The sequence below is a fragment of the Coregonus clupeaformis genome, chromosome 15 (genome assembly GCF_020615455.1).
Source record: "Coregonus clupeaformis isolate EN_2021a chromosome 15, ASM2061545v1, whole genome shotgun sequence".
NCBI classification, from domain to species: domain Eukaryota; kingdom Metazoa; phylum Chordata; class Actinopteri; order Salmoniformes; family Salmonidae; genus Coregonus; species Coregonus clupeaformis.
In genome coordinates, this window is record NC_059206.1 from 42,337,049 (window position 1) to 42,359,776 (window position 22,728).

Consider the following 22,728-nt stretch of genomic DNA (forward strand, 5'->3'; position numbering starts at 1 on the left):
GAATATGGACAGATTTACATGGATGTCATCCACCCTGAGCCTCAGCAGGAGATGGAAGGGAGGATAGAAGAGGAGAGTTCACCGGAGGGCAGGAGGGAGGGAACTGGGATGGAGACCCCCAGGATGCAGGCAGACACCCAGGATGAGAGCCTCTCCCAGGGTGGGCTACGCTGGGCCAAGCTGTTTGGAGCAGCAGGGAATCCCTCTACCAGGACACAGAGGGCACCTCAAAACCTCAATGGGACACAGACCCAGAAAAGGTCAGAATTACTGAACTGAACTATGGCTAACCTGTTCCTATGGTGTTATTACAGTTCCTCCTTAATAACTGTATTTCTCTTGTCTTGAAGGAGACCTTCACAGTGGCTGCAGTTGGACAGGTCTCAGCTGGGCCTATTGGCTCAGACAGTGTGGTCAGGGAAACTCCCAGCTCCACAGCCTGACCAGAAACACCAGACATAGACATGGTGCCCCAGGACCACACTCACCCAACCCTCTGATGAGTGGAGAGGGGTAGGGAAGAGAAGAAAAGATACACTACCAAAAATCTCAACCGCATGATCCTGAGTCAGTGTTGTAGTGCACAGTGTTGCACACAGACACGTAAGCTAGAACACACTCACACTGATCAGAAAAGCACATTAGAACAATTGATACAACTATCGGAGCATGGGTAATACTTTTTGCTATGTTATTATTAGGTAATAACAACTCCCCCCATGTACTATTAGATTTACAAGTGCTTCTGTTCATCTGTCATGAATTGGGATTTATGCAATAGATACTCCCTGTGAACCTGTCAATCAAACTATGTGGTCAGAGAGGCTCCTCCAACGTTAGGGTCTTGCCTTAGGATCTGAAAGCCTTGTACACCATCCCAGACTCTGCAGAAGAAACCAATTAGTGTGTAATGGAGCTGCATGCATACCATACAGTAGCATCCTATTCTCCTAATAGTATCAATCTGATCCTCTACCTTCCAACCCCTACACTGTGACTATCCTATGTGCGATTGGAAGGACAACAAAGAAATGCAGAAAGGCAATCTTTACTAGCCATGTTTACTAGTGCCACATATTATGCCAGTCAGCAGCCTTGTGCAGTGGCTTATCTTCCAAAAGGAGGTTGCCTTCACATTCAACTAGACAAAGTTAATACATGTTTATGAGGTAATCCCAACTGTAGCATGGTAAGATTTCTGTGCATGTGTAAAAACAAATGTTCAATGAGTCATTAGGTGCTAATTTAGGCCTACTACTGTGTGTGGTTGTACTACCTATATCAATATCCTGTTATACTGTTTTTTTAAATGAGAGAAGTAGAGTTTTGTAAATATTTAGGTAAGCAAATTCTAGATTTGTGGCACTGTTAGGTGTTGTTTGCACAATATAAAGCTATCATGTTGTGTTTCAGGTGTACACTGTTTTGATAGGCCAGTACTACTAAGCTAAGGAGAAAGAGAAAGGCAAAGTCTGAATTTGCGTGACAGGAATGACTTGGTTATTATAGACCTCCCGAGTGGCGCAGTGGTCTAAGGCACTGCATCACAGTACTAGCTGTGCCACTAGAGATCCTGGTTCGAATCCAGGCTCTGTCGTAGCCGGCCGCGACCGGGAGACCCATGGGGCGGTGCACAATTGGCCCAGCGTCGTCTAGGGTAGGGGAGGGAATGGCCGGCAGGGATGTAGCTCAGTTGGTAGAGCATGGCGTTTGCAACGCCAGGGTTGTGGGTTCGATTCCCATGGGGGGTATGAAAAAAACAAAAAACTGTAAGTCGCTCTGGATAAGAGCGTCTGCTAAATGACAAAAAAGTAAATAATGTGAAAGTGAGTTTATCATAACCCCTCTCATATTTCCTTCCCAACCTAACTGTCCTTCCTCTTAGAAGAATGCACCCTCTATGAGTGTAAATTCCCTGTGACAAACAAACTTTACGAATAAAAAAGTATTGATTTATCTTGTGACTTATGTTTCACATTCACTTGTACAGTAGAAGAAAAAATATATATATATATATCGCTAAATACAGGAGAAGCAGCCTTCCACTGCCCATATTTGCAGTATGTACCTGTTCTGTTCATATAAAAAAATCAGGCATTATTATTTTTCACTCTGGGATGTACATAGTCCACAGACCAAGGTTTTGCTGTTCCACAGACATATGCATTTATTTAAAAGTCCTTGGATTCATCACTCAAAACAACTCCACGATGTGTTCTCTACCCTAGTTCTTTATTAAGTCATGTGATTGTCTTGTGGATTGTACCTCCGTTACTGGGCTCTGGCCTCTATCTTCCTCTGAGTGCCGCTCAGCCCCAGGGCATTGTGGGTAAGCTGCCCAAAGGTCTGGCCGTACCTGAACTTGTATCCTGTGGGCAGATTGAAGGTAAACTTAACTGAAGATCTCAAAATAATATTATAGTTAAGCAATAACATTATAGTAACATTTGATCTACCAAGTGATGATATGATACATTTTTAAACAAAATATGGATATTTCAGAGCTGTGTGTGAGGCTTCGTACTATATAGTGTTGTGATGAGGTTTAGGCCCACCTGGAACATGGCCGGTGTAGGAGGGCAGCAGGCCCCGGTGGGACGGGTAGACTGTGGGGATGGGGGGCAGGACTCCTGATTCGTCCCCAGGGAGGCGCAGGGAGGTGGGGTCACTCCTCATCTCCTTCCCAAACTGGACCAGGGCCTTGTTGGTGGTGATGGGATAGCCCGTGCCAATCAAGAAGCGAGATTTGGGCACGTACCCCGTGAAACCTGAATACATGCCCCAATGGAAGATCTAGTCAATACAGAGACTCATATACATTTGATTGTGCTGCACACTCATACACTACATGGCCAAAAGTATGTGGACGCCTACTCGTCAAACATCTCATTCCAAAATCATGGGCATTAATATGGAGTTGGTCCCCCCTTTGCTGCTACAACAGCCTCCACTCTACTGGGAATGCTTTCCACTAGATGTTGGAACATTGCTGTGGGGACTTGCTTCCATTCAGCCACAAGCATTAGTGAGGTTGGGCGCTGATGTTGGGCGATTAGGCCTGGCTCGCAGTCGGCGTTCCAAATCATCCCAAAGGTGTTCAATGGGGTTGAGGTCAGGGCTCTGTGCAGGCCAGTCAAGTTCTTCCACACTGATCTCGACGATCCATTTCTGTATGAACCTCTCTTTGTGCATGGGGGAATTGTCATGCTGAAACAGAAAAGGGCCTTCCCCAAACTGTTGCCACAAAGTTCGAACCACAGAATCGTCTAGAATGTAATTGTATGCTGTAGCATTAAGATGTCCCTTCACTGGAACTAAGGGGCCTAGCCCGAACCATGAAAAACAGCCCCAGACAATTATTCCTCCTCCACCAAACTTTACAGTTGGCACTATGCATTGGGGCAGGTAGAATTCTCCTGGCATCCGCCAAACCCAGATATGTCCATCAGACTGCCAGATGGTGAAGCGTGTTTCTTCACTCCAGAGAACGCGTTTCCACTGCTCCAGAGTCCAATGGCGGCGAGCTTTACACCACTCCAGCTGATGTTTGGCATTGCGCATGGTGATCTTAGGCTTGTGTGCGGCTGCTCGGCCATGGAAACCCATTTCATTAAGCTCCCGACGAACAGTTCTTGTGCTGACGTAGACCTATGACGGTGCCGCGTTGAAAGTGACTGAGCTCTTCAGTATAGGTCATTCTACTGCCAATGTATCTCTATGGAGATTGCATGGCTGTGTGCTCGATTTTATACACCTGTCAGCAACGGTTGTGGCTGAAATAGCCTAGTTATTTAAAATGGTATGTCTGGCATACTGTACCGACCTGAGATGAAGTACTTGTGTGGACTGCTGTCCTCCATGAAGTACGGAGACACTTTGGGCTTCCAGGGGTCCAGGGCCTCGTAGGGGGCTGGATCTTTGGAGATGGCCGTCAGAGGGGTGCTCAGTCTCCGAGGCTGAAGGGGATAGACAGAATGACAGACAGACAGACACTATGGTTGAGACAAAGAAGGTATTCAAGCTTCTGGCTCCTACCAAAGGCCCTATCCCAGACTATAGACCTTTGATTATAAGAGGATAAGATTTTCTCGCATGGTATCAATGTAAAGTTGTTATCATTCAATCAACATAAGTGGCTAACAGTAATTGCTTGTGTTATTGAACATTCCTGTCAGCTCCTACACAATGAGAGATAATGGGTGTGAATCTCAGAGACTTAATTGGTCTGAATCTGTGGGTGGTCTATGATTGGAGAGCTCTCCAGGTTGTGCAGCTGGCCTCGTTTAGACTGAGACAGTGAGTGATAAATGACACTGACAGTGACACAGGATCTCAGCATGGATTATTAAACAGGGATGTGTGTGTGTGTGTGTGTGTGTGTGTGTGTGTGTGTGTGTGTGTGTGTGTGTGTGTGTGTGTGTGTGTGTGTGTGTGTGTGTGTGTGTGTGTGTGTGTGTGTGTGTGTGTGTGTGTTTGTGTGTGTGTGTGTGAGAGAGTGCATGTGTACGTGAGAGAGAGATTAGAGCTGATTACTTTAAACTCGGAATTGGTGGTGTTGCTGACAAGCGGTATGTCTGCTGATGCCAGACGAACCCTCCTCTGCTGGTCTCGGTCAAACTCAGACAGGGCCTCGCGACACGTCTCAGCGTAGGTATGGGAGAAGTAGTTCTGGCTTTTGGGGACAAAGCCTGCAAAAGACACCAGAGTACACAATGCAAAAGCATACTTTACAGATGGAAGAGATGAGGGAGTTCTACTTAATGTATGAAAACTGAGTAAAAGTGTGTTTACCAGTGTAGCCCGGTATCATCCTCTCCAGATTCCTGCATTCTCCATGGTGGCTCCTCCAGTTCTCGTCCCGCGGGCCGGTGTCTGTCTCTGTGGAGGGGAAGCGGCCCGTGTGGAGGACCAGGCGACGTGAGCGAGACACCTCTGGAGAGGACAGCAGTTTGGCAGTCAGCTGGCCGTAGGTCTTCCCCAGGTGGTACTTCAGCTGGGGGCAGTAACCTGCATACCTGAGGACAGAGAGAGAGAGAGGTGGTGGTTGTGGTGAGGATTGTAATTAGATTTCAAACAGGCCTTTTTGGATTTATTCTCTGTCATGTTGACAGTAGGCCTAGTGTAAATATTTGAAACCCTTTTTTTTTTTTACAACACTTGTATCAAAGTCTTTATTGAGGTGAAAGGTGACTGTATGGATCTCATGGTAGTTAGTTTAAGCTGTGTTGTGTTCCTTCATGTCAGGGAGTTTAGCCTCTGAGTTCAACCTTCCTGGGAACGGTTGCCATGGGTGATGGCCATCACAAAATACTTTTGGCCTCGAGCACTGGACTTGCTCATGGAAATTTCGTGTAGGTTTGTTAAATTGTTTGTGTTAATTCCTCAAGCCTCTAGTTGGCCGAATGTATGCATGCTATGTGTAAAGACATAAAATGGCGAAATATAATGAAGTAAAATGTAAAGGTATGCGCAAGCATATAATCAATGGAATTACGCACGAATACAATAATGCATCATTAAAAAGGTTTAGAATTTCACTATAAATAGCACACCATGCACGTAATACAAATAACATCTCAATATAACACACATCTAATTAGAGTGTATATGTAATGAATTAATTTGCTAAAATTCAAAAGCAAAGTGTTAGTTTCAATGTGAATTACCTACCCCGGTATGTACTGCGGATCTGGCGTCACCAGCACCTTGCTGAATTTTGGGGGGAATTCCTCCATGTTGACCGCACACTGTACCACTGAACACGGAACTCGAGATGGACGCCGGACAGCAGCCAAACTTTGCAGTTCTGTGTTTGTGGATGGTTGGCAGGTGGAGAGGATGCGGACAGCGCGAAGAGATATTTCTGCGTCTAGACCAGGTCAAAGATCCATTATTCTGTCATTGTTGGCATTGTGAGGTAAGACGGTCATCTGCGCGCCTTTTTGCCCCCAACATTCTAAAGCTTCTTGTTGTTGTTGTTGTGGTTGTGGTTGTTAAGTACTGTACTGTAGGCTACAGCTTGTTCCTTCAGTCCGCAGTGGCAAATAAGCACCGCCGTCACACAATCCCATGCACCTTATGGTCAAACAGGTGTAAAGTGTCATTGTAATAAACACTAGCCTACCAAATATTTACGTTTCACATATTCAATAGTTGTATTTTATTATTTTTATTTTATTCTACAGCCAGAGTTGTTTTTACACTAGCCCTCCTGGTTTTGTGTTTTAGCCATCTCACATGTTTCCCCCACTTTTTATTATCATATCTTATATTTTCCTATGGGAAAAATAGATACATAAATGAATTGATTAATTAATTGTTCATTTTGAAAGAAAATTACATATCTGAAAGGATATACAGTTTATGTGGCATGAAATAGCGACACCTGGTCAATTAAAGCAGCATTGCTGCATTGGCTGGGATATTTCCTGAGCCTATATTTCCTGGGCCACTCAAACTACTCCTCTTCTGAACTGCATCATATTCTAGCTATGGAAGACCGTCTCCCATGAACTGCCAGCTCCCTGAATTTGTTTTGTTTTGTTTTTTCAAAGCATCTTTGAGATTCTGTATGAAAGCACTATATAAAATAAATATATAGTATTATAAGGTGTTCACAGTAAAGCTGTGAAACTTATTGTTGTTCTTGTAATTGTTTTCCCTTGACATGGTCAAATAACTCAAGCATATATTGGTCACTTTTTACTAATTTGGCACACAGAAACTAGAGGCTCATATCCACTGCCCAGTTTGACCTACAGACTTGAAACGTTGTATGTAGGTGTCTTTCCTCATAAATAAATAATATGCCATTTAGCAGACGCTTTTATCCAAAGCGACTTACATTCATGTGTGCATACATTTTTACGTGCTCATGCTGAACAAATTAGCCTCAAGGACCCTTAAGGTCTATCAGGATAGATTTTCCTCCATCTTGGAAAGTTTGGAAAACTTTTTAAAAACGTCTTCTCATAAATCATAACAACACCAAAAGTGGTATGCAGGCCCATGGTACATATCTTAACTTAGTTTGAGAAAAGCTAAGGGAATGGTTAAGAGAGGGCTGAGTTATTGATAAATCAGGAAATCAGATTTTACGGGTCCATATAAATCCTTTGTACCCCTAATAATATATGTATTTTATATAGCGCTTATTAGCGCTTATCAACTTGAAAGGGTCAGCATAGACATTAGCATGATGAACCATGTTAACTTTAGCATTGATATCGGAAAAAATAAGGAAACTATTAATAAATAAATAAAATTACTATGTAACACAAAAAAAATCTTCTCATGGACTATAAGTCAGATTCACTCCAAATGTGGTATTTGGACTCATCACAATAGTCCCTAAAGAGTTTGAGAAAATAACGTTGATGTATTCAAAGATGGCCACACTGTATCAGTAGATGCATATTAGCACATACGCTAATATGCTAAAATATGCAAAAAATACTTTAAAAATCTTCTTCTCATGAACCATAGGACCAAATGACACCCAAATGTGGAATGTAGGCCCATGGTACATGTCTTACCCTAGATTGAAAAAGCTAAGCTAAGTGGTCAAAAGATGGCTGAGTTATTGACAAATCAAAAATCAGATTTTACGTGTCCATTTAAACCACTGTAAATCCACTCCACAGTGACCTATCACCTTGAAACGTGTCGTCGCTATCATGGACATCCCTAAAATGAACCACACTGAATTTGGTATTGATATCTCAAAAAACAAGGAAACTAATTATTTTCATATTTAACACTAATGCTCAAAATCATCTTCTCCTCATGAACCATATGTCAGATTCACTCCAGATTTTTGTATTTAGATTCATGATTGCACATAAAGGAGGATAGTTCCTGCATGATATAGTGCTTGCTTTGTTATCCAACTGATCTTGTGTCCTTTCTGTCATCCTGTGAACTCCGTTCATTGCTGCTCGCAGCTATATTTATTATTTATTATTATTATTATTATTATTATTATTATTATTATTATTATTATTATTATTATTATCATAGGGCCAGTGTAGAAATACATAGAATACATACATACATATCATCTAATATCATATTCCTGAGAGACAATTGCATTTCACATCAGTGTTTACAGGTGCCGATTCTGCCTGTACACAAATTATGTTTCAGGTGCTGAGTCTGCCTGTACACTCAAAACAAATGAGTTATGTGTAAATCCACATTTAAATTAAGTGAGTGACAGCCTATGTGTAGGCTATGCTTGTGTAAGTAAGTGGCTCAGATACGTCACAGCCTCTGGAGCTGTAGGCCATGTACAAACTTCATGACTGAGTGACAACCCACAATATTGTGTGGACATCTTGATGTAAAGGTCTTCTTTGTGTTTGTAAGCTGATGAAACATACTGTCACTATTCACTAGGGAACTGGAATGTAGATCCTTATCAGAATCACCAGACAGGAATGCTCCTTCTACACATTCCAATAAGTTATGAATCTCAGATATCACGTTGTGTTGGAGTTATTTCAGATGTTTTACCTAGTTTATGTCTTGTCACACCTTACGTCACACCTACCCACTCACATATATGACAAACCTCTCTGTTATGTATGGTATTATTGTCCAAAAAGATTGATCTTTCATCAGGAGATAACTGGTTGAGAAGCACCACAGTCAGTATGTGGACTGACACATGGTGTAGCTATCACTTTGGCCTTGTCATGACTTGCCCCTGTCATACCTGAGTTTTATGGTGTTTGGTGGGGGGAGTTGGGGGCTCAAGTGAGCGTGAGTCATACTCCCAAGACAAACCAAAGCAATATGCCAGGGAACAGCCGCTCAGCGCAGGCCTCCATATGCATGCAGCATCACTGCTGTGACAGGATGATTGATGAGGAGGTGTGTCATAAGAATATAGGCGGAGCATCAGGGATGTTTCAAATTCTACATCACAAACTCACCTCGTGCTGCTACCATTTCAGAGAAGAAGAGTGAAGAGGGGACAGGATTTGGGTTTTTGAGATGGATTTGTACAACATATTTGGCAATCTTCTGGAGACCTGGGTGACTGAAGGCCCCCAGGAGAGAGTAGCTCTGGAGGGCCAGTGGGAAGGGGGTGACTCTGGAGATTCCCTCACGCTTTCAGGGACCACTTTCATGTCTAAATCTGACGTGGGGACACTGATGCGGTCTGATACAGAGGATTCAGGGGTGGAGATCTGTTCTGAGGCTTCTCTCCCCTCCTCTCCTCCCTCTGTGTCCATGGATAATACAGATATTGATCCTACAGTCAGGGAAGAGGATGGACTCCCCTCTACCTCTCCTCCGTGCTCTCCTGTCCTCTCTCTGCCATATTCCTCCTCCTCTTCCTCCCTGTCCCTCTGCCCCAGGGCTCAGCGGCACAGGGAGCTGGCCGCGGTCATGCACCTAAAAGTGGAGCAGGCACTGAGGAGGGCATACTCTGGAGACAGAGACAATGTGCCCCGACAGCGGTGTCACACCGCTTCACTACCGTCACCTCACTCAGTGACCCATATCCAGAGGGCAGGTCACAGGTCAGGGAGCATTGGTCTGAGGAGGACAGTCAGCCAGTCAGTAGTGGACAAACAGGCCTCAACAGATCTGCTGCAGCACAGAGGAGGCCTCTCCCCACATCACAAGACACTGCCTGCTCAGACAGACACAGAGGTGGGTTTATATTGAAAGGAGTTGTTTACTTAAATCTTATGATTCTCTGACTGTTTTCTTGTCTTCAAAGTAATAGCGATTCAGAGTGTTGGGCCAGTAACTGAAAGGCCCCTAGCGGACTAGGTGAAAAATCTGTCGATGTGCCCTTGAGCAAGGCACTTAACCCTAATTGCTCCTGTAAGTTGATCTGGATACTAGCGTCTGCTAAATGACAAAAATGTAAATGTAATCTAGAGTTTGGGACTAGACAGTGTGATCCATAGTGTTTAGTTTTTTTCTCCAACATCTCAGTCATCTGATAGTTTTGTTTGGCATTCTTTTCCTCTTCTTGGTTTGTATGGGACATTTTCAGTAGTCATTTGAAAGATTATTCGCAAATGTATTGAACATACATTAGAATCGGATTGTTATCACTGTTGTTATGACATATGTTATTACGTAATTACACAATATGCCGGACGGAAGTCCATTGTCATGTTCAAGCAGTATACTGAGCATAAATCATTTTATGTTTTTTTTTTGACAATGAACTGAAGGAATGTCAGGGAGGAAATTAGCTTTTTACCATTACCACAGTTAACGGTTGCAACACAACACACACACACACACACACACACACACACACACACACACAGTTAGACACACAGAAAGACAAACACTAATTGCAACGACTGAATCACTGTCGTGTCTGTAGGTTATCATCTTTCAAATATGTTCGCTTTATTTAGGAACTGAGTCAGGCTTTTAACTTACTGCTGCTGAGAGTTGTAATAGTAGAATGAATGCACAAGGTTCAATTTTGACATTTGGTAGTGCATGGGCAGTTTTCCTCTTATTGTCATTCACTGACAGACCTTAGAGAGCTATTTTAAACCTGTCAGATGAGAAATGTCCAGTTGATCAATTGGTGGCCATGTTAGCTAGATAGGTAAGTTAGGCTAACCAGCTATCTAAATATTGTAGTTATCATGACAAGATTACGTGCTCAGGGGCTTCGACCCCCTAGGGCGCCCCCATTGATTTTGTTGAGTCACTCGGGTACCATAACACACATAAGACATGGCAAAATGTGTAGAATTGCAGGAAATTAGGTTTAAAATTGCAACATTTTCTATCAGCCTCATGGCAAAATGTGTAGAATTGCAGGGAATGATCTTTAAAATGGCAACATTTTCTCTCCGCCAACAAGAAGGGTGGGAACAGTTTGAACAATTTGGGGTTGCATGGGTCACCAAGTGGGGTTTGTTACTACACCGATAAATAACAGTATCCATCCGGAGCTTTGCCATCTAGCAAATACAGTATGTGTACCCCTGTTGTAGTGTGTCAGACAGTGAACCAGTCTGTGAACCAGTCTGTCCAGGTGAGCAACAGGCATGAGTGGAATGGAGCCAAGCTGGTGTGGTGCTTCCTGGACAGATGGAGTGTGTGGGTATTGTGTTGAGCAGTCTGCTGTGTTGTTGATAAGACTGTGACGGACATGTCGCGCTTCTGCGTCACATGTTCGAAGCGACGGCAGTCCCATTGGGGAAAAGTTATTTACTAATTTTTATTTTTATTTTTTTCATCGTTAGACAAATTATCAGTTTTCTGCACCAAGGATTCCTCTTTGTAATGTTATTATCCAGTGGTCATGTAGAGTGTTGACAATGTTTGGTGTAATGAAGCAGAGAGATGTTTGTGTTTCATGTTTGCCACAGTTGTATAGGAACATTAAGTCTTATTAAATGGGGATATTAGTCTTTGCTCTCGGCAGGACACAGAGACAGGGTGCTGAGTGTTTATGAGGAAGGCAAAGGCCAGTTAAAGGCCACCTCATTAGCTTAGCTCTCTTTGGGGAAGAAATGTATTTCCTGCTCCTAATGACGGTGTCACGCTCTGGCTCCGGGACTTTGTATGTTGAGCCAGGGTGTGTTCGTTTCGTTGTGTTCTGTTTGGTTGGGTTGTCTATGTGGTTGTTTCCTTGTTTGGTCGTGTGACTCCCAATCAGTGGTAGCGAGTGTCAGCTGTCGGCTCGTTATCTCTGATTGGGAGCCATATTTAAACTGTGTGTTTTCACCTTGTGTTTGTGGGTTTTTGTTCCTGTACAGTCATTGTCACTGTGGACTTCACGTATCGTCATTTGTTTTGTGGTTTTCGTGTTTAGGCTTTAATTGAATAAAGTCATGTTCACCTTCAACGCTGCGCATTGGTCCTCCTCATTAGACGATCGTGACAGAAAAACCCACCAAGATGGGACCAAGCAGCGTGTCCAGGAGCCGTCGCCAGGGAGATCCCTCACAGATCTCCTTCGCCTCCTGGACTGGGTCAAGCCGAGTGAGGAGGAGAAGGGCTTGACACTATGGCAGAAGGGCGAGAGGCTGGCGAGGGATATGGAGACCTGGTCCACGGGTAGGAGAGACGCCCGAAAATTTTTAGGGGGGGGCTCACGACGTCGGACCAGCAGGAGGCCGCGATAGAGCGGCCCAGTGGGTTGCTGGAGAAGGCCGCCGGGTTACGGGGGCCACTGGTCGAAGAGGGGATGGAGGAAGTAGAGGCACGGCGAGAGGTACTGGCGTGTGTTGCCAGTCCGGTCCGGCCCGTTCCAGATCCCGGTGTAGGGCCAGTGGTGTGTGTCCCTAGTACAGTCCGGTCCATCCAAGCTTCCCGCACCAAAGCCAGTGGTGTGCGTCGTCAGTCCGGCACGGCCCGTGCCTGCTCTCCGCATCAAGCCTGTGGTGCGTCTCGTCAGCCCGGCTCTGCCCGTTCCTGCTCTACGCACCAAGCCAAAGGGGTGCGTCGCCAGCCCAGCCCGGCCTGTCCCTGCTCTACGCACCAAGCCAAAGGGGTGCGTCGCCAGCCCAGCCCGGCCGGTTCCTGCTCCACGCATCAAAACTACGGTGTGCGTCGCCGGCCCAACCCGGACTGTTCCTGCCACTCGCACCAGGCTAAGGGTGCGAGTCGTCAACCTGGGTCAGCTCGTTCGGCTACTCGCACCAAACCAAGGGGGCGAGTCGTCAACATGGTTCAGCCTATGCCTGCTACGCGCACCAAGCCAGGGAGGCGAGTCGTCAGCCTGAGGAGGTCCGTTCGGCCCACGCACCAAGCCGAGGATGCGTATCGTCAGCCAGGTCCGGTCCGTCCCTGCCTCACGCGCCAAGTTAGGGGTGCGCGTCATCAGTCCGGATCCAGCCAGCTGGGTTGGATCGGACCGGGGCCATTACGGGGGGGATGGATGTAGGATGGTGGTCAAGCCCGGAGCCAGAGCCGGAGCCGCCTCCGAGGAGCAACACCCACCCAGCCCTCCCCTATTTGGGTTCTTTGAGGCGCGGTCGCAGTCCGCGCCTTTAGGGGGGGGGGGTACTGTCACGCTCTGGCTCCGGGACTTTGTATGTTGAGCCAGGGTGTGTTCGTTTCGTTGTGTTCTGTTTGGTTGGGTTGTCTATGTGGTTGTTTCCTTGTTTGGTCGTGTGACTCCCAATCAGTGGTAACGAGTGTCAGCTGTCGGCTCGTTATCTCTGATTGGGAGCCATATTTAAACTGTGTGTTTTCACCTTGTGTTTGTGGGTTTTTGTTCCTGTACAGTCATTGTCACTGTGGACTTCACGTATCGTCATTTGTTTTGTGGTTTTCGTGTTTAGGCTTTAATTGAATAAAGTCATGTTCACCTTCAACGCTGCGCATTGGTCCTCCTCATTAGACGATCGTGACAGACGGAGCACTTTATGTATTTTGTATTTATTAAGGAACCCCATTAGTACCTGCCAAGGCAGCAGCTACTCTTCCTGGGTCCAGCAAAATTAAGGCAGTTATACAATTTAAAACATTACAATACATTCACAACACATTAAGTGTGTGCCCTCAGGCCACTACTCTACTACCACATATCTACAACACAAGTTGATTGCTGATTAGTTACTAATAAGCAATGAAAATATCAGGTCTGCTGCCCCAGAAGTCATAGCATTAGATTGCTATTCTATTCAGAGCAATAAATGTTTTGTGAAGTAATATGCCAGAGTTAATTTACTGTATACTTTTCCATGTGCACTGTTATCTTCCTTGTGTAAGTCTCTGCATGTGTCGTCTTTACAGATCAGGGAGAAGGATGTGTGTGAGGAGGAGTATGAGGGGCTCACCCCTGGGCTGGGCTACCTGAAGCAGGTATGCCGGATGCTGGAGGAGATCGCCAGGCTACAGATACGTAACCAAGGGTTACAGGTGGAGATGGATGCACTCCGGGAGCAGCAGGGGAGACAGGTAAAAAGATATGTTGACATTTGGCATCTCATGTGTAAATAGAGAATTATGTGGATGAAGCTATATACAAGTCAATATTTGACTATATTTGCTGTGAGCATTGACACAGTCAGTGTAACAGGTAATTAACAACATTTGACTTGATGTTTCTATCCATATAGAATTCAGAACGCAACCAGTGTGACTTCAAGGCTTCTGAGGAAGGCAGCCCCTCTGCCAATGAAAGACTTGAAGTCAAAGATTATGAGGACTTACCCTACCAATCATCTCAAAACAATAGTAACGTGCATCAGCATTTTCGACGGAGGTCAGCATCGGACACAACACTTATGATGGGACATCTAAGTGAGTGACCATCCAATGTTACTTCCCACAGTGTACACTGTGAAATACTGTGTCATCATTGGTGTATTTGGGTTGAAACTGAAGGTTATGAATTGTGTGTGTTTTAGAGAAGGTGAAGGAAGTGTCTGGAGGGAGGTACCTGTGTCTAGAGGATCTGCTTGAGCAGCCCGGGGATGATGAAAACCAGGTAAGATGACGTAAACTAAACTAAAATGCACACACACACACACACACACACACACACACAATCATGCATGTACAGTTGAAGTCGGAAGTTTACATACACCTTAGCCAAATACATTTAAACTCAGTTTTTCACAATTCCTGTAATTTAATCCTAATAAAAATTCCCTGTCTTAGGTCAGTTAGGATAACCACTTTATTTTACGAATGTGAAATGTCAGAATAATAGTAGAGAGAAAGATTTATTTCAGCTTTTATTTCTTTCATCACAGTCCCAGTGGGTCAGAAGTTTATATACACTCAATTATTATTTGGTAGCACTGCCTTTAAATTGGTTAACTTGGGTCAAACGTTTCGGGTAGCCTTCCACAAGCTTCCCACAATAAGTTGGGTGAATTTTGGCCCATTCTTCCTGACAGAGCTGGTGTAACTGAGTCAGGTTTGTAGGCCTCCTTGCTCGCACACGCTTTTTCAGTTCTGGCCATACATTTTCTGTAGGATGGGGTCAGGGCTTTGTGATGGCCACTCCAATACCTTGACTTTGTTGTCCTTAAGCCATTTTGCCACAACTTTGGAAGTGTGCTTGGGGTCATTGTCCATTTGCAAGACCCATTTGCGACCAAGCTTTAACTTCCTGACTGATGTCTTGAGATGTTGCTTCAATATATCCACATAATTGTCCTTCCTCATGATGCCATCTATTGTGTGAAGTGCACCAGTCCTTCCTGCAGCAAAGCACCCCCACAGCATGATGCTGCCACCCCGTGCTTCACGGTTCGGATGGTGTTCTTCGGCTTGCAAGTCCCCCTTTTTACACCAAACATAACGATGGTCATTATGGCCAAACAGTTCTAATTTTTGTTTAATCAGACCAGAGGACATTTCTCCAAAAAGTACGATCTTTGTCCCCATGTGTAGTTGCAAACCGTAGTCTGGCTTTTTTATGGCGGTTGTGGAGCAGTAGCTTCTTCCTTGCTGAGCAGCCTTTCATGTTATGTCGATATAGGACTCGTTTTACTGTGGATATAGATACTTTTGTACCTGTTTCCTCCAGCATCTTCACAAGGTCCTTTGCTGTTGTTCTGGGATTGATTTGCACTTCATCTCTAGGAGACAGAACGCGTCTCCTTCCTGAGCGGTATGACGGCTGCGTGGTCCCATGGTGTTTATACTTGCGTACTATTGTTTGTACAGATGAAAGTGGTACCTTCAGGCGTTTGGAAATTGCTCCCAAGTATGAACCAGATTTGTGGAGGTCTACAATTTCTTTTCTGAGGTCTTGGCTAATTTTTCTTTTCTTTTTCCCATGATGTCAAGCAAAGAGGCACTGAGTTTGAAGGTAGGCCTTGAAATACATCCACAGGTACACCTCCAATTGACTCAATGAGAATCAGAAGCTTCTAAAGCCATGACATCATTTTCTGGAATTTTCCAAGCTGTTTAAAGGCTGAGTCAACTTAGTGTATGTAAACTTCTGACCCACTGGAATTGTGATACAGTGAATTATAAGTGAAATAATCTGTCTGTAAACAATTGTTTGAAAAATGACTTGTGTCATGCACAAAGTAGATGTCCTAACCGACTTGCCAAAACTATAGTTTGTTAACAAGAAATGTGTGGAGTGGTTTAAAAACGAGTTTTAATGACTCCAACCTAAGTGTATGTAAACTTCTGACTTCAACTGTATGCACGAACACACAAACACACACACAAACACAAGCATGCACACACACACACACTTACTCATATTGTACACACACTCAAATAGACACAAATATTTAAGCTGTATTTCTGTATTTGCGTGTGTTGTTAGATGCATGCAAACTTATGGTAGAGTATGTCTGTGTGAAAGTATGCTTGTATGCTTGTGCCTATGTGTAAATGTTTTTGGAATGAGTCTGCATCAATGTCTCTGTTGACAAATATCTACAGTATGTTTCTCTCCAGGAGAAACAAGAAACAAGAAACAAAAAACAGGGAAGTAGGACACAGACTTGGAAGCTGAAGATTGGCTCTCTGAGGAGGGGGGAGACCACAGAGAAAACCAGGTGAGACAACATCGACACCTAGAGGACAGTGTGTGTGTTGTCATACTATGCATGATGCTCTTATAAAATGTCCATGGCTGCTCTAACATGGCAGCCAAATGGGAATGATGCACTGTTGCATAGATAATGCACAGTGTGCTGAGGAGATGTGGAGAGCATATATTTAGCCTAGGCATCTGTTCATGAAAATTCACACTGACTCATCCCAAATGGCCTCTTTGTTTACAATCACACATACAGTAGGCTTACTGTCAGTGGCTTACCTCAGTTTCACGAGGCCCCCCGCAAGGTCTCTCTTCCCAACCCCCCCCAAAAATATAAAATTTTAGGACTTGGGGCAGAGATAAAAATGTGCAGTTTTATAACTTATCTCATGCTATTCTACACATTTTGCCATGAGGCAGAGAGAAAATGTTGCAGTTTTAAAACATAATTCCTGTTTTTCTAAACATTTTGCCATGGCTTATGACGTGTTCATATGCTATCTGGGGGTGGGGGGGACCAGTGCTTGGGGCTGCGGGGGTGTGTGGTACACCAGTGCTCACTGTACATTTAAGGAATTATGTTGTAAGACTTAAATATTCCTTCCGTGCAATCTTTAATGGTTCTGGTGCATGATTTTTCTTTCACATAAAGCCAACAGATTAATTCATCCGTGAAGAAAGCTAGCGGGCGATGGTTGGGACAGCTGTTCAGGAGAAGGAAAACTGTGCCAGAATGAGAAGAGCAGAATGTTCCAACATTACAGTCATTGGTAATGTTCCTCCTCTAAGACGTACATACTGTAGCACTTTAATACAAAGCTGTGGATGCACAGGACTCAAATATATTTAGTCATCTCATTATATGGATATTGACATGTATATTTATTGTCTGCTTCTACATTTGTAGTTATTTATCCTCAGGTACCATAATATTTTAATATTGCAATTATATGTAGCTAATGTGTATTTATGTTTCTTTGATGTCCGTCAATACAGTAGCTAGTGAAAGTCTAGACACCCCTTGCACAGTTTTCACATTTTGCTGCCTTAAAATTAAATCTAAAAAGGGATTCAATTATATTTTTTCCCTACTAATCTACACAACCTACTACACATTTACTGGTTGTAGATGTGTCCGTAAACCAGAATACACATTTGTTGCTGGGATTTACCGCCCCCCATGCCCCCACGGCTGTGAAAAACCCTGATAAATCCTCATTGATTAATTGAATTCTTACTAACAACCCCATAAATATTTTTCTATTGGAGTATTTGAATATGATATCAGTGATCATTGTCCCATAGTATGTATTAGAGATACCAAACAGAAAAATACTAATCCTTGTTTAACTAAGAAGATACATTTTAAAACGTTATACTCAAGGGTTTTTACATTACATGTTCTACTTTGATTTAGCCACTGTCTCCTGTATTCCTGACCCTGAGTTGGCTCTAGAAAATGTCTCCTCCATATTTTTTCACTCCATATACACGCCCCTTTTAAACAATTCAGAGTCAAAGATAGATATAACCCTTGGTTTTCTTCTGAGCTATCTGAGCTCATTCAGATGACAAATCAGGCCTAGGCCAAGGCAAGGAAAACTGAAAGGTGGACTGGCAATCTTTCAGACAACTGAGAAACAGATGTAATGTCTCAATTAAGAAAGCTATATTGAACAAAAATATAAACGCAACATGTAAAGTCTTGGTCCCATTGTTTATGAGCTGAAATAAAAGATCCAATCAAATGTTGTGCACAAATCTGTTTACATCCCTGTTAGTGAGCATTTCTCCTTTGCCAAGATAATCCATCCACCTGACAAGAGTGGCATATCAAGAAGCTGATTAAACAGCATGATCCTTACACAGGTGCACCTTGTGCTGGGGCAATAAAAGGTTACTCTAAAATATGCAGTTTTGTCACACAGCACAATGCCACAGATGTCTCAAGTTTTGAGGGAGTATGCAATTGGCATGCTGACTGCAGGAATGTCCAACAGAGCTGTTGCCAGAGAATTGAATGTTAATTGCTCTACCATAAGCCGCCTTCAACATCGTTTTAGAGAATTTGGCAGGACATCCAACTGGCCTCACAACCGCAGACCACGTGTAACCACGCTAGCCCAGGACCTCCACATCCGGCTTCTTCACCTCATCTGAGGAGGGGGAGGGGAGTGCTGGGGAGTATTTCTGTCTGTAATAAAGCCATTTTGTGGGGAAAATAATGAATTCTGAATGGCTTGGTCTGGCTTTCCACTGGGTGGACCTGGCTCCCAAGTGGGTGGGCCTATGCCCACCCAGGCCCACCCATGGCTGTGCCCCTGCCCAGTCATGTGAAATCCATAGATTAGGGCCTATTGAATTTCTTTCATTTGACTGATTTCCTTCTATGAACTGTAACTCAGTAAAATCTTTGAAATTGTTGCATGTTGTGTTTATATTTTTGTTCAGTATAAATCAAGCTACTTTTTAAGCTCTGTCTCTGAATTTTGGAAAACAGTAAATGCACTGAAGCGTACAAATTCCTCTTCATCCCTGCCTAAGCAAGTTCTGTCTGACTGGCATTATAACTGAGAAGAATGGGATAAGTAATGCTTTTAATCATCATTTTATCTCGGCAGGCTTTTTATTTGAGAGAAATGGTGGTTTAACTGACCCTGGTCAGTCAATCGACTGCTCTTCGCTCTGCCAGCCTCTCGCTGACGTGACGGTTAACCCATCAACTTCTAGTTAATCTTTGTTTTCATTTAAACAATTTACTACCTGTGATGTGCAAGATGCCTTTCTTACAATTGATGTAAAACGAATCCACTAGGGCTGATATGCTTGATCCATTTTTGCTGCAGCTCTCTGCCCCCCTGATTGTGGAATCATTAACCCATATTTTTAACCTGACGTATATATCTGGTACTATCCACAAGGTTTGGAAGGCGGCCCATGTACTCCCCCTTCACAAAGGTGGTGACCCTTGTGACCTAAATAATTATCGCCCTATTTCTAAACTTTCTTGCCTAGTTAAAATATTAGAATCCTTGATTAATTCTCAGCTAAGATCTTTCTTATCTTTGAAATGTATTCTAAATGTACATCAGTCAGGTTTTAGACCAGGTCATAGCACTATCTCTGCTGCATCCCTAGTTATTTAAGATTTACATTTTAGTCATTTAGCAGATGCTTTTATCCAGAGTGACATACAAGAGCAATTAGGGTTAAGTGCCTTGCTCAACGGCACATCGCCAGATTTTTCGGGAATTCTTAACCACTAGGCTACCTGCCGCCCCATTAGTTAGTTAAAAATGATGTGGTTAAAAGGCAACATTGTGCTGCCCCCTTCATTGACCTGTCAAAGGCCTTCGATACTGTTGATCACTCACTGCTAATTCAGAGGTTTTCCTCAATTGGCCTAGACCAGGCTGCATGTAACTGGTTTACAAATTACTTGACAGATAAAACTCAATGTGTATCTACTGATGGTGTTAAATCAGGTTTTCTGGACATAACGAAAGGTGTCCCACAGGGGTCGATTCTGGGTCCTGTACTTTTTACTGTTTATATTAACAATATTGACTTGTCTGTAAAAAAATAAATAACCTGCACTTGTATGCCGATGATACTGTTGTGTATGCTATTGCCCCCACAGTTGACCAGGCTCTATCTGAACTACAGTCTGCCTTCATTGTATTACAGAAAAACATTATTGACCTGAAATTAGTATTGAATGCAGGTAAAACTAAGAAATAGGTCATGCCTCTCGTAAATAGTAGAAAGCAGATTATTCAGTCGACGTTCCTATTGGTCCTAGACTATGATGACCTCATCTACAGTATATGAACGCAACTGCCAATTCATTAAAGCCATTAGATGCAGTATACTGTAGCTGCACTGCACTTGTATGAAGAAAGTCACTGCATTCTCTACCAAAAAGTTGGTTGACCCTCTTTGATGTCACGTAGGTTGATACATTGCTATGTTTTCATTTATAATGTGTTTGTTTTTATTGACAGTGTTTTCTTTCAGCTTGCATTTTGTATTTCTATTTTGATGTGTGTATTTTCTGTAATTTCTGTAGTTCAGGGCTCATTTGTAAAATACACCTTGGTCTCAGTATGACTTCCTGATAAAATAAAGGTTGAATAAATACAAATAAAAAACATTTTCAAAGTCAAAGAACATTTTTAGAAAATTTTCCAAATGAATAGAAAATGAAGATGTATTGATTGTTTATGTCTTCACACCCCATAGTTAATACTTGGTGGAAGCACCTTTGGCAGGCAAGGATGCTGGCCCATGTTGACTCCAATGCTTCCCACAGTTGTGTCAAGTTGGATGGATGTCCTTTGGGTGGTGGACCATTCTTGATACATACGGGAAACTGTTGAGCATGAAAAACCCAGCAGCGTTGCATTTCTTGACACAAACCGGTGCGCCTGGCACCTACTACCATACCCCATTCAAAGGCACTTAAATATTTTGTCTTGCCCATTCACCCTATTTACATTTACATTTTAGTCATTTAGCAGACGCTCTTATCCAGAGCGACTTACAGTTAGTGAGTGCATACATTATAATTTTTTTTCATACTGGAATCGAACCCACAACCCTGGCGTTGCAAATGCCATGCTCTACCAACTGAGCTACATCCCTGCCGGCCATTCCCTCCCCTACCCTGGACGACGCTGGGCCAATTGTGCGCCGCCCCATGGGCGCACATACACAATCCATGTCTCAATTGTCTCAAGGCTTAAAAATCCTTCTTTAACCCATCTCTTCCCCTTCATGTACACTGATTTAAGTGAATTTAACAAGTGACATCAATAACAGAACATAGCTTTCACCTGGATTCACCTGGTCAGTCTATGTCATGGAAAGAGCAGGTGTCCTTAATGTTTTGTACACTCAGTGTATTTCACCACTTTTCCACATCTGTCTGGATCCCCACGTCTGCAAAAGGATGATTATTTTCACCTTTGGTTTCTAGTCTTTTTTAAAGGGCCAGTGCAGTCAAAACGTGATTTATATAGATTTATATATATATTTCCACACTGAGGTTGGAATAATACTGTGAAATTGTGAAAATGATGATAATGCCCTTTTAGTGTAAGAGCTGTTTGAAAATACCACTTGAAACTTCAGCCTGTTTTGGTGGGAGGGAGTTGTGGCCTTCCATGGTGACATCAACATGTGGTAAATTAGTTAATAGACCAATTAGAAAGAGAGTTCCAAACATCTCTGCCAATAACAGCTAATTTTCAGTTTTCCACTCCCAGACCGTCCTAGCAAAATTCTTGCTTGAGAAATTGCTCTTAGCTAAGAAGCTATTTAGGTTTCTTTTTGACCATTTTAATTAAAAACAATAACAGTATGGTACTTAATTGTTGTTCAGAAATGATTTGATATTGAGATAAAAACGGCTGCTTTGGACCTTTAAGGAAACCAAAATACTGTTCGGTGCTGCTATGCCCTGTACCAAGATATGAAACATACTTTGATTAGATCTTCATTGCAACAAACTATATCAGTACCCAATTTATGAGATTTGAGACATTTGTGAATGCAACCGTAACAGAGATTTCTTCATCCTTACTGGATCTTGATTGAAGCCTTGATTGAATTTATGCTCCTTTTATTGAATCTCCACTCCATGACTACCCCAGTTGTTATGCATTTGATCATTTCCAGGAAAATAAAATCTTCCATGAGAAAAGGGCCGATTTAACTACTGTAACTGACACAGGTCATCAGCACTCCAAATAACCCTGTGGGGAAATGCATAGGCAGTTCATCATAACAATTACTCCTACACAGAATCACAGACGATTACCAATGTACCGCTTATTGTTGACAGTAAACAGTCCAGTGGTAATGACACGTAGAGGAGTTAGTCTTATGATGAACTGAGCTATAGGGCTTTTACCTCCTGCACCACAAGACAGAGAGATGGTGTGACAGAGAATTGTATAAACATCCTAATTCATCAACCTATCAAACTTATCTAATAGCCTCTTAATGACTGAACATCCATAGCCAGTTCAGACCAAACAGCAGTGTTTTTTTTATTTTTTATCATTTGTTTATTCTTTATTGACCTAGGTTGAGGGGATAGGCCTCCCCTAGCATTCCCATGTAAAGAGATGTCAATGACAAACACATCCGAACAAGAGAGGGGGAATAGGATTCATATTCCATACATAAAATACATTTATTTGCTATTTCCCTGTTTTTGTCTGCAAGACAGTGTCCTTCACGATCCATTTGACCCAGACAGC

General features: G+C 43.1%; 3 protein-coding genes across 4 annotated transcripts; 2 read left to right on the top strand and 1 right to left on the bottom strand.

The window, feature by feature from the left end:
• The first annotated feature begins 15 nt into the window (after positions 1-15).
• On the top strand, positions 16-1,583 carry LOC121583298 (iporin). Its single transcript, XM_041899481.2, has 2 exons — positions 16-260; positions 351-1,583. The coding sequence occupies exons 1-2, from the start codon at positions 19-21 to the stop codon at positions 460-462; spliced, it is 354 nt and encodes a 117-aa protein (XP_041755415.1). The 5' UTR covers positions 16-18; the 3' UTR covers positions 463-1,583.
• A 565-nt stretch (positions 1,584-2,148) lies between these two features.
• Positions 2,149-5,834, bottom strand: LOC121582423 (protein FAM166B). The gene is made up of 6 exons (XM_041898186.2): positions 5,671-5,834; positions 4,792-5,015; positions 4,534-4,688; positions 3,824-3,956; positions 2,556-2,768; positions 2,149-2,369 (listed from the first exon to the last, which is right to left on the bottom strand). The coding sequence occupies exons 1-6, from the start codon at positions 5,733-5,735 to the stop codon at positions 2,272-2,274; spliced, it is 888 nt and encodes a 295-aa protein (XP_041754120.1). The 5' UTR covers positions 5,736-5,834; the 3' UTR covers positions 2,149-2,271.
• Positions 5,835-8,895: 3,061 nt separating this feature from the next.
• Positions 8,896-18,192, top strand: LOC121582422. Of its 2 annotated transcripts, none has more exons than XM_041898184.2 (6): positions 8,896-9,663; positions 13,738-13,902; positions 14,064-14,247; positions 14,355-14,434; positions 16,363-16,478; positions 17,115-18,192. In XM_041898184.2, exons 1-6 carry the CDS (start codon positions 8,998-9,000, stop codon positions 17,197-17,199), a joined length of 1,296 nt encoding a protein of 431 aa, XP_041754118.2. In that variant the 5' UTR covers positions 8,896-8,997; the 3' UTR covers positions 17,200-18,192. The 2 variants fall into 2 exon arrangements, with proteins under 2 accessions (XP_041754118.2, XP_041754119.2); XM_041898185.2 differs by having other exon boundaries at positions 16,378-16,478.
• Positions 18,193-22,728: the final 4,536 nt, after the last annotated feature.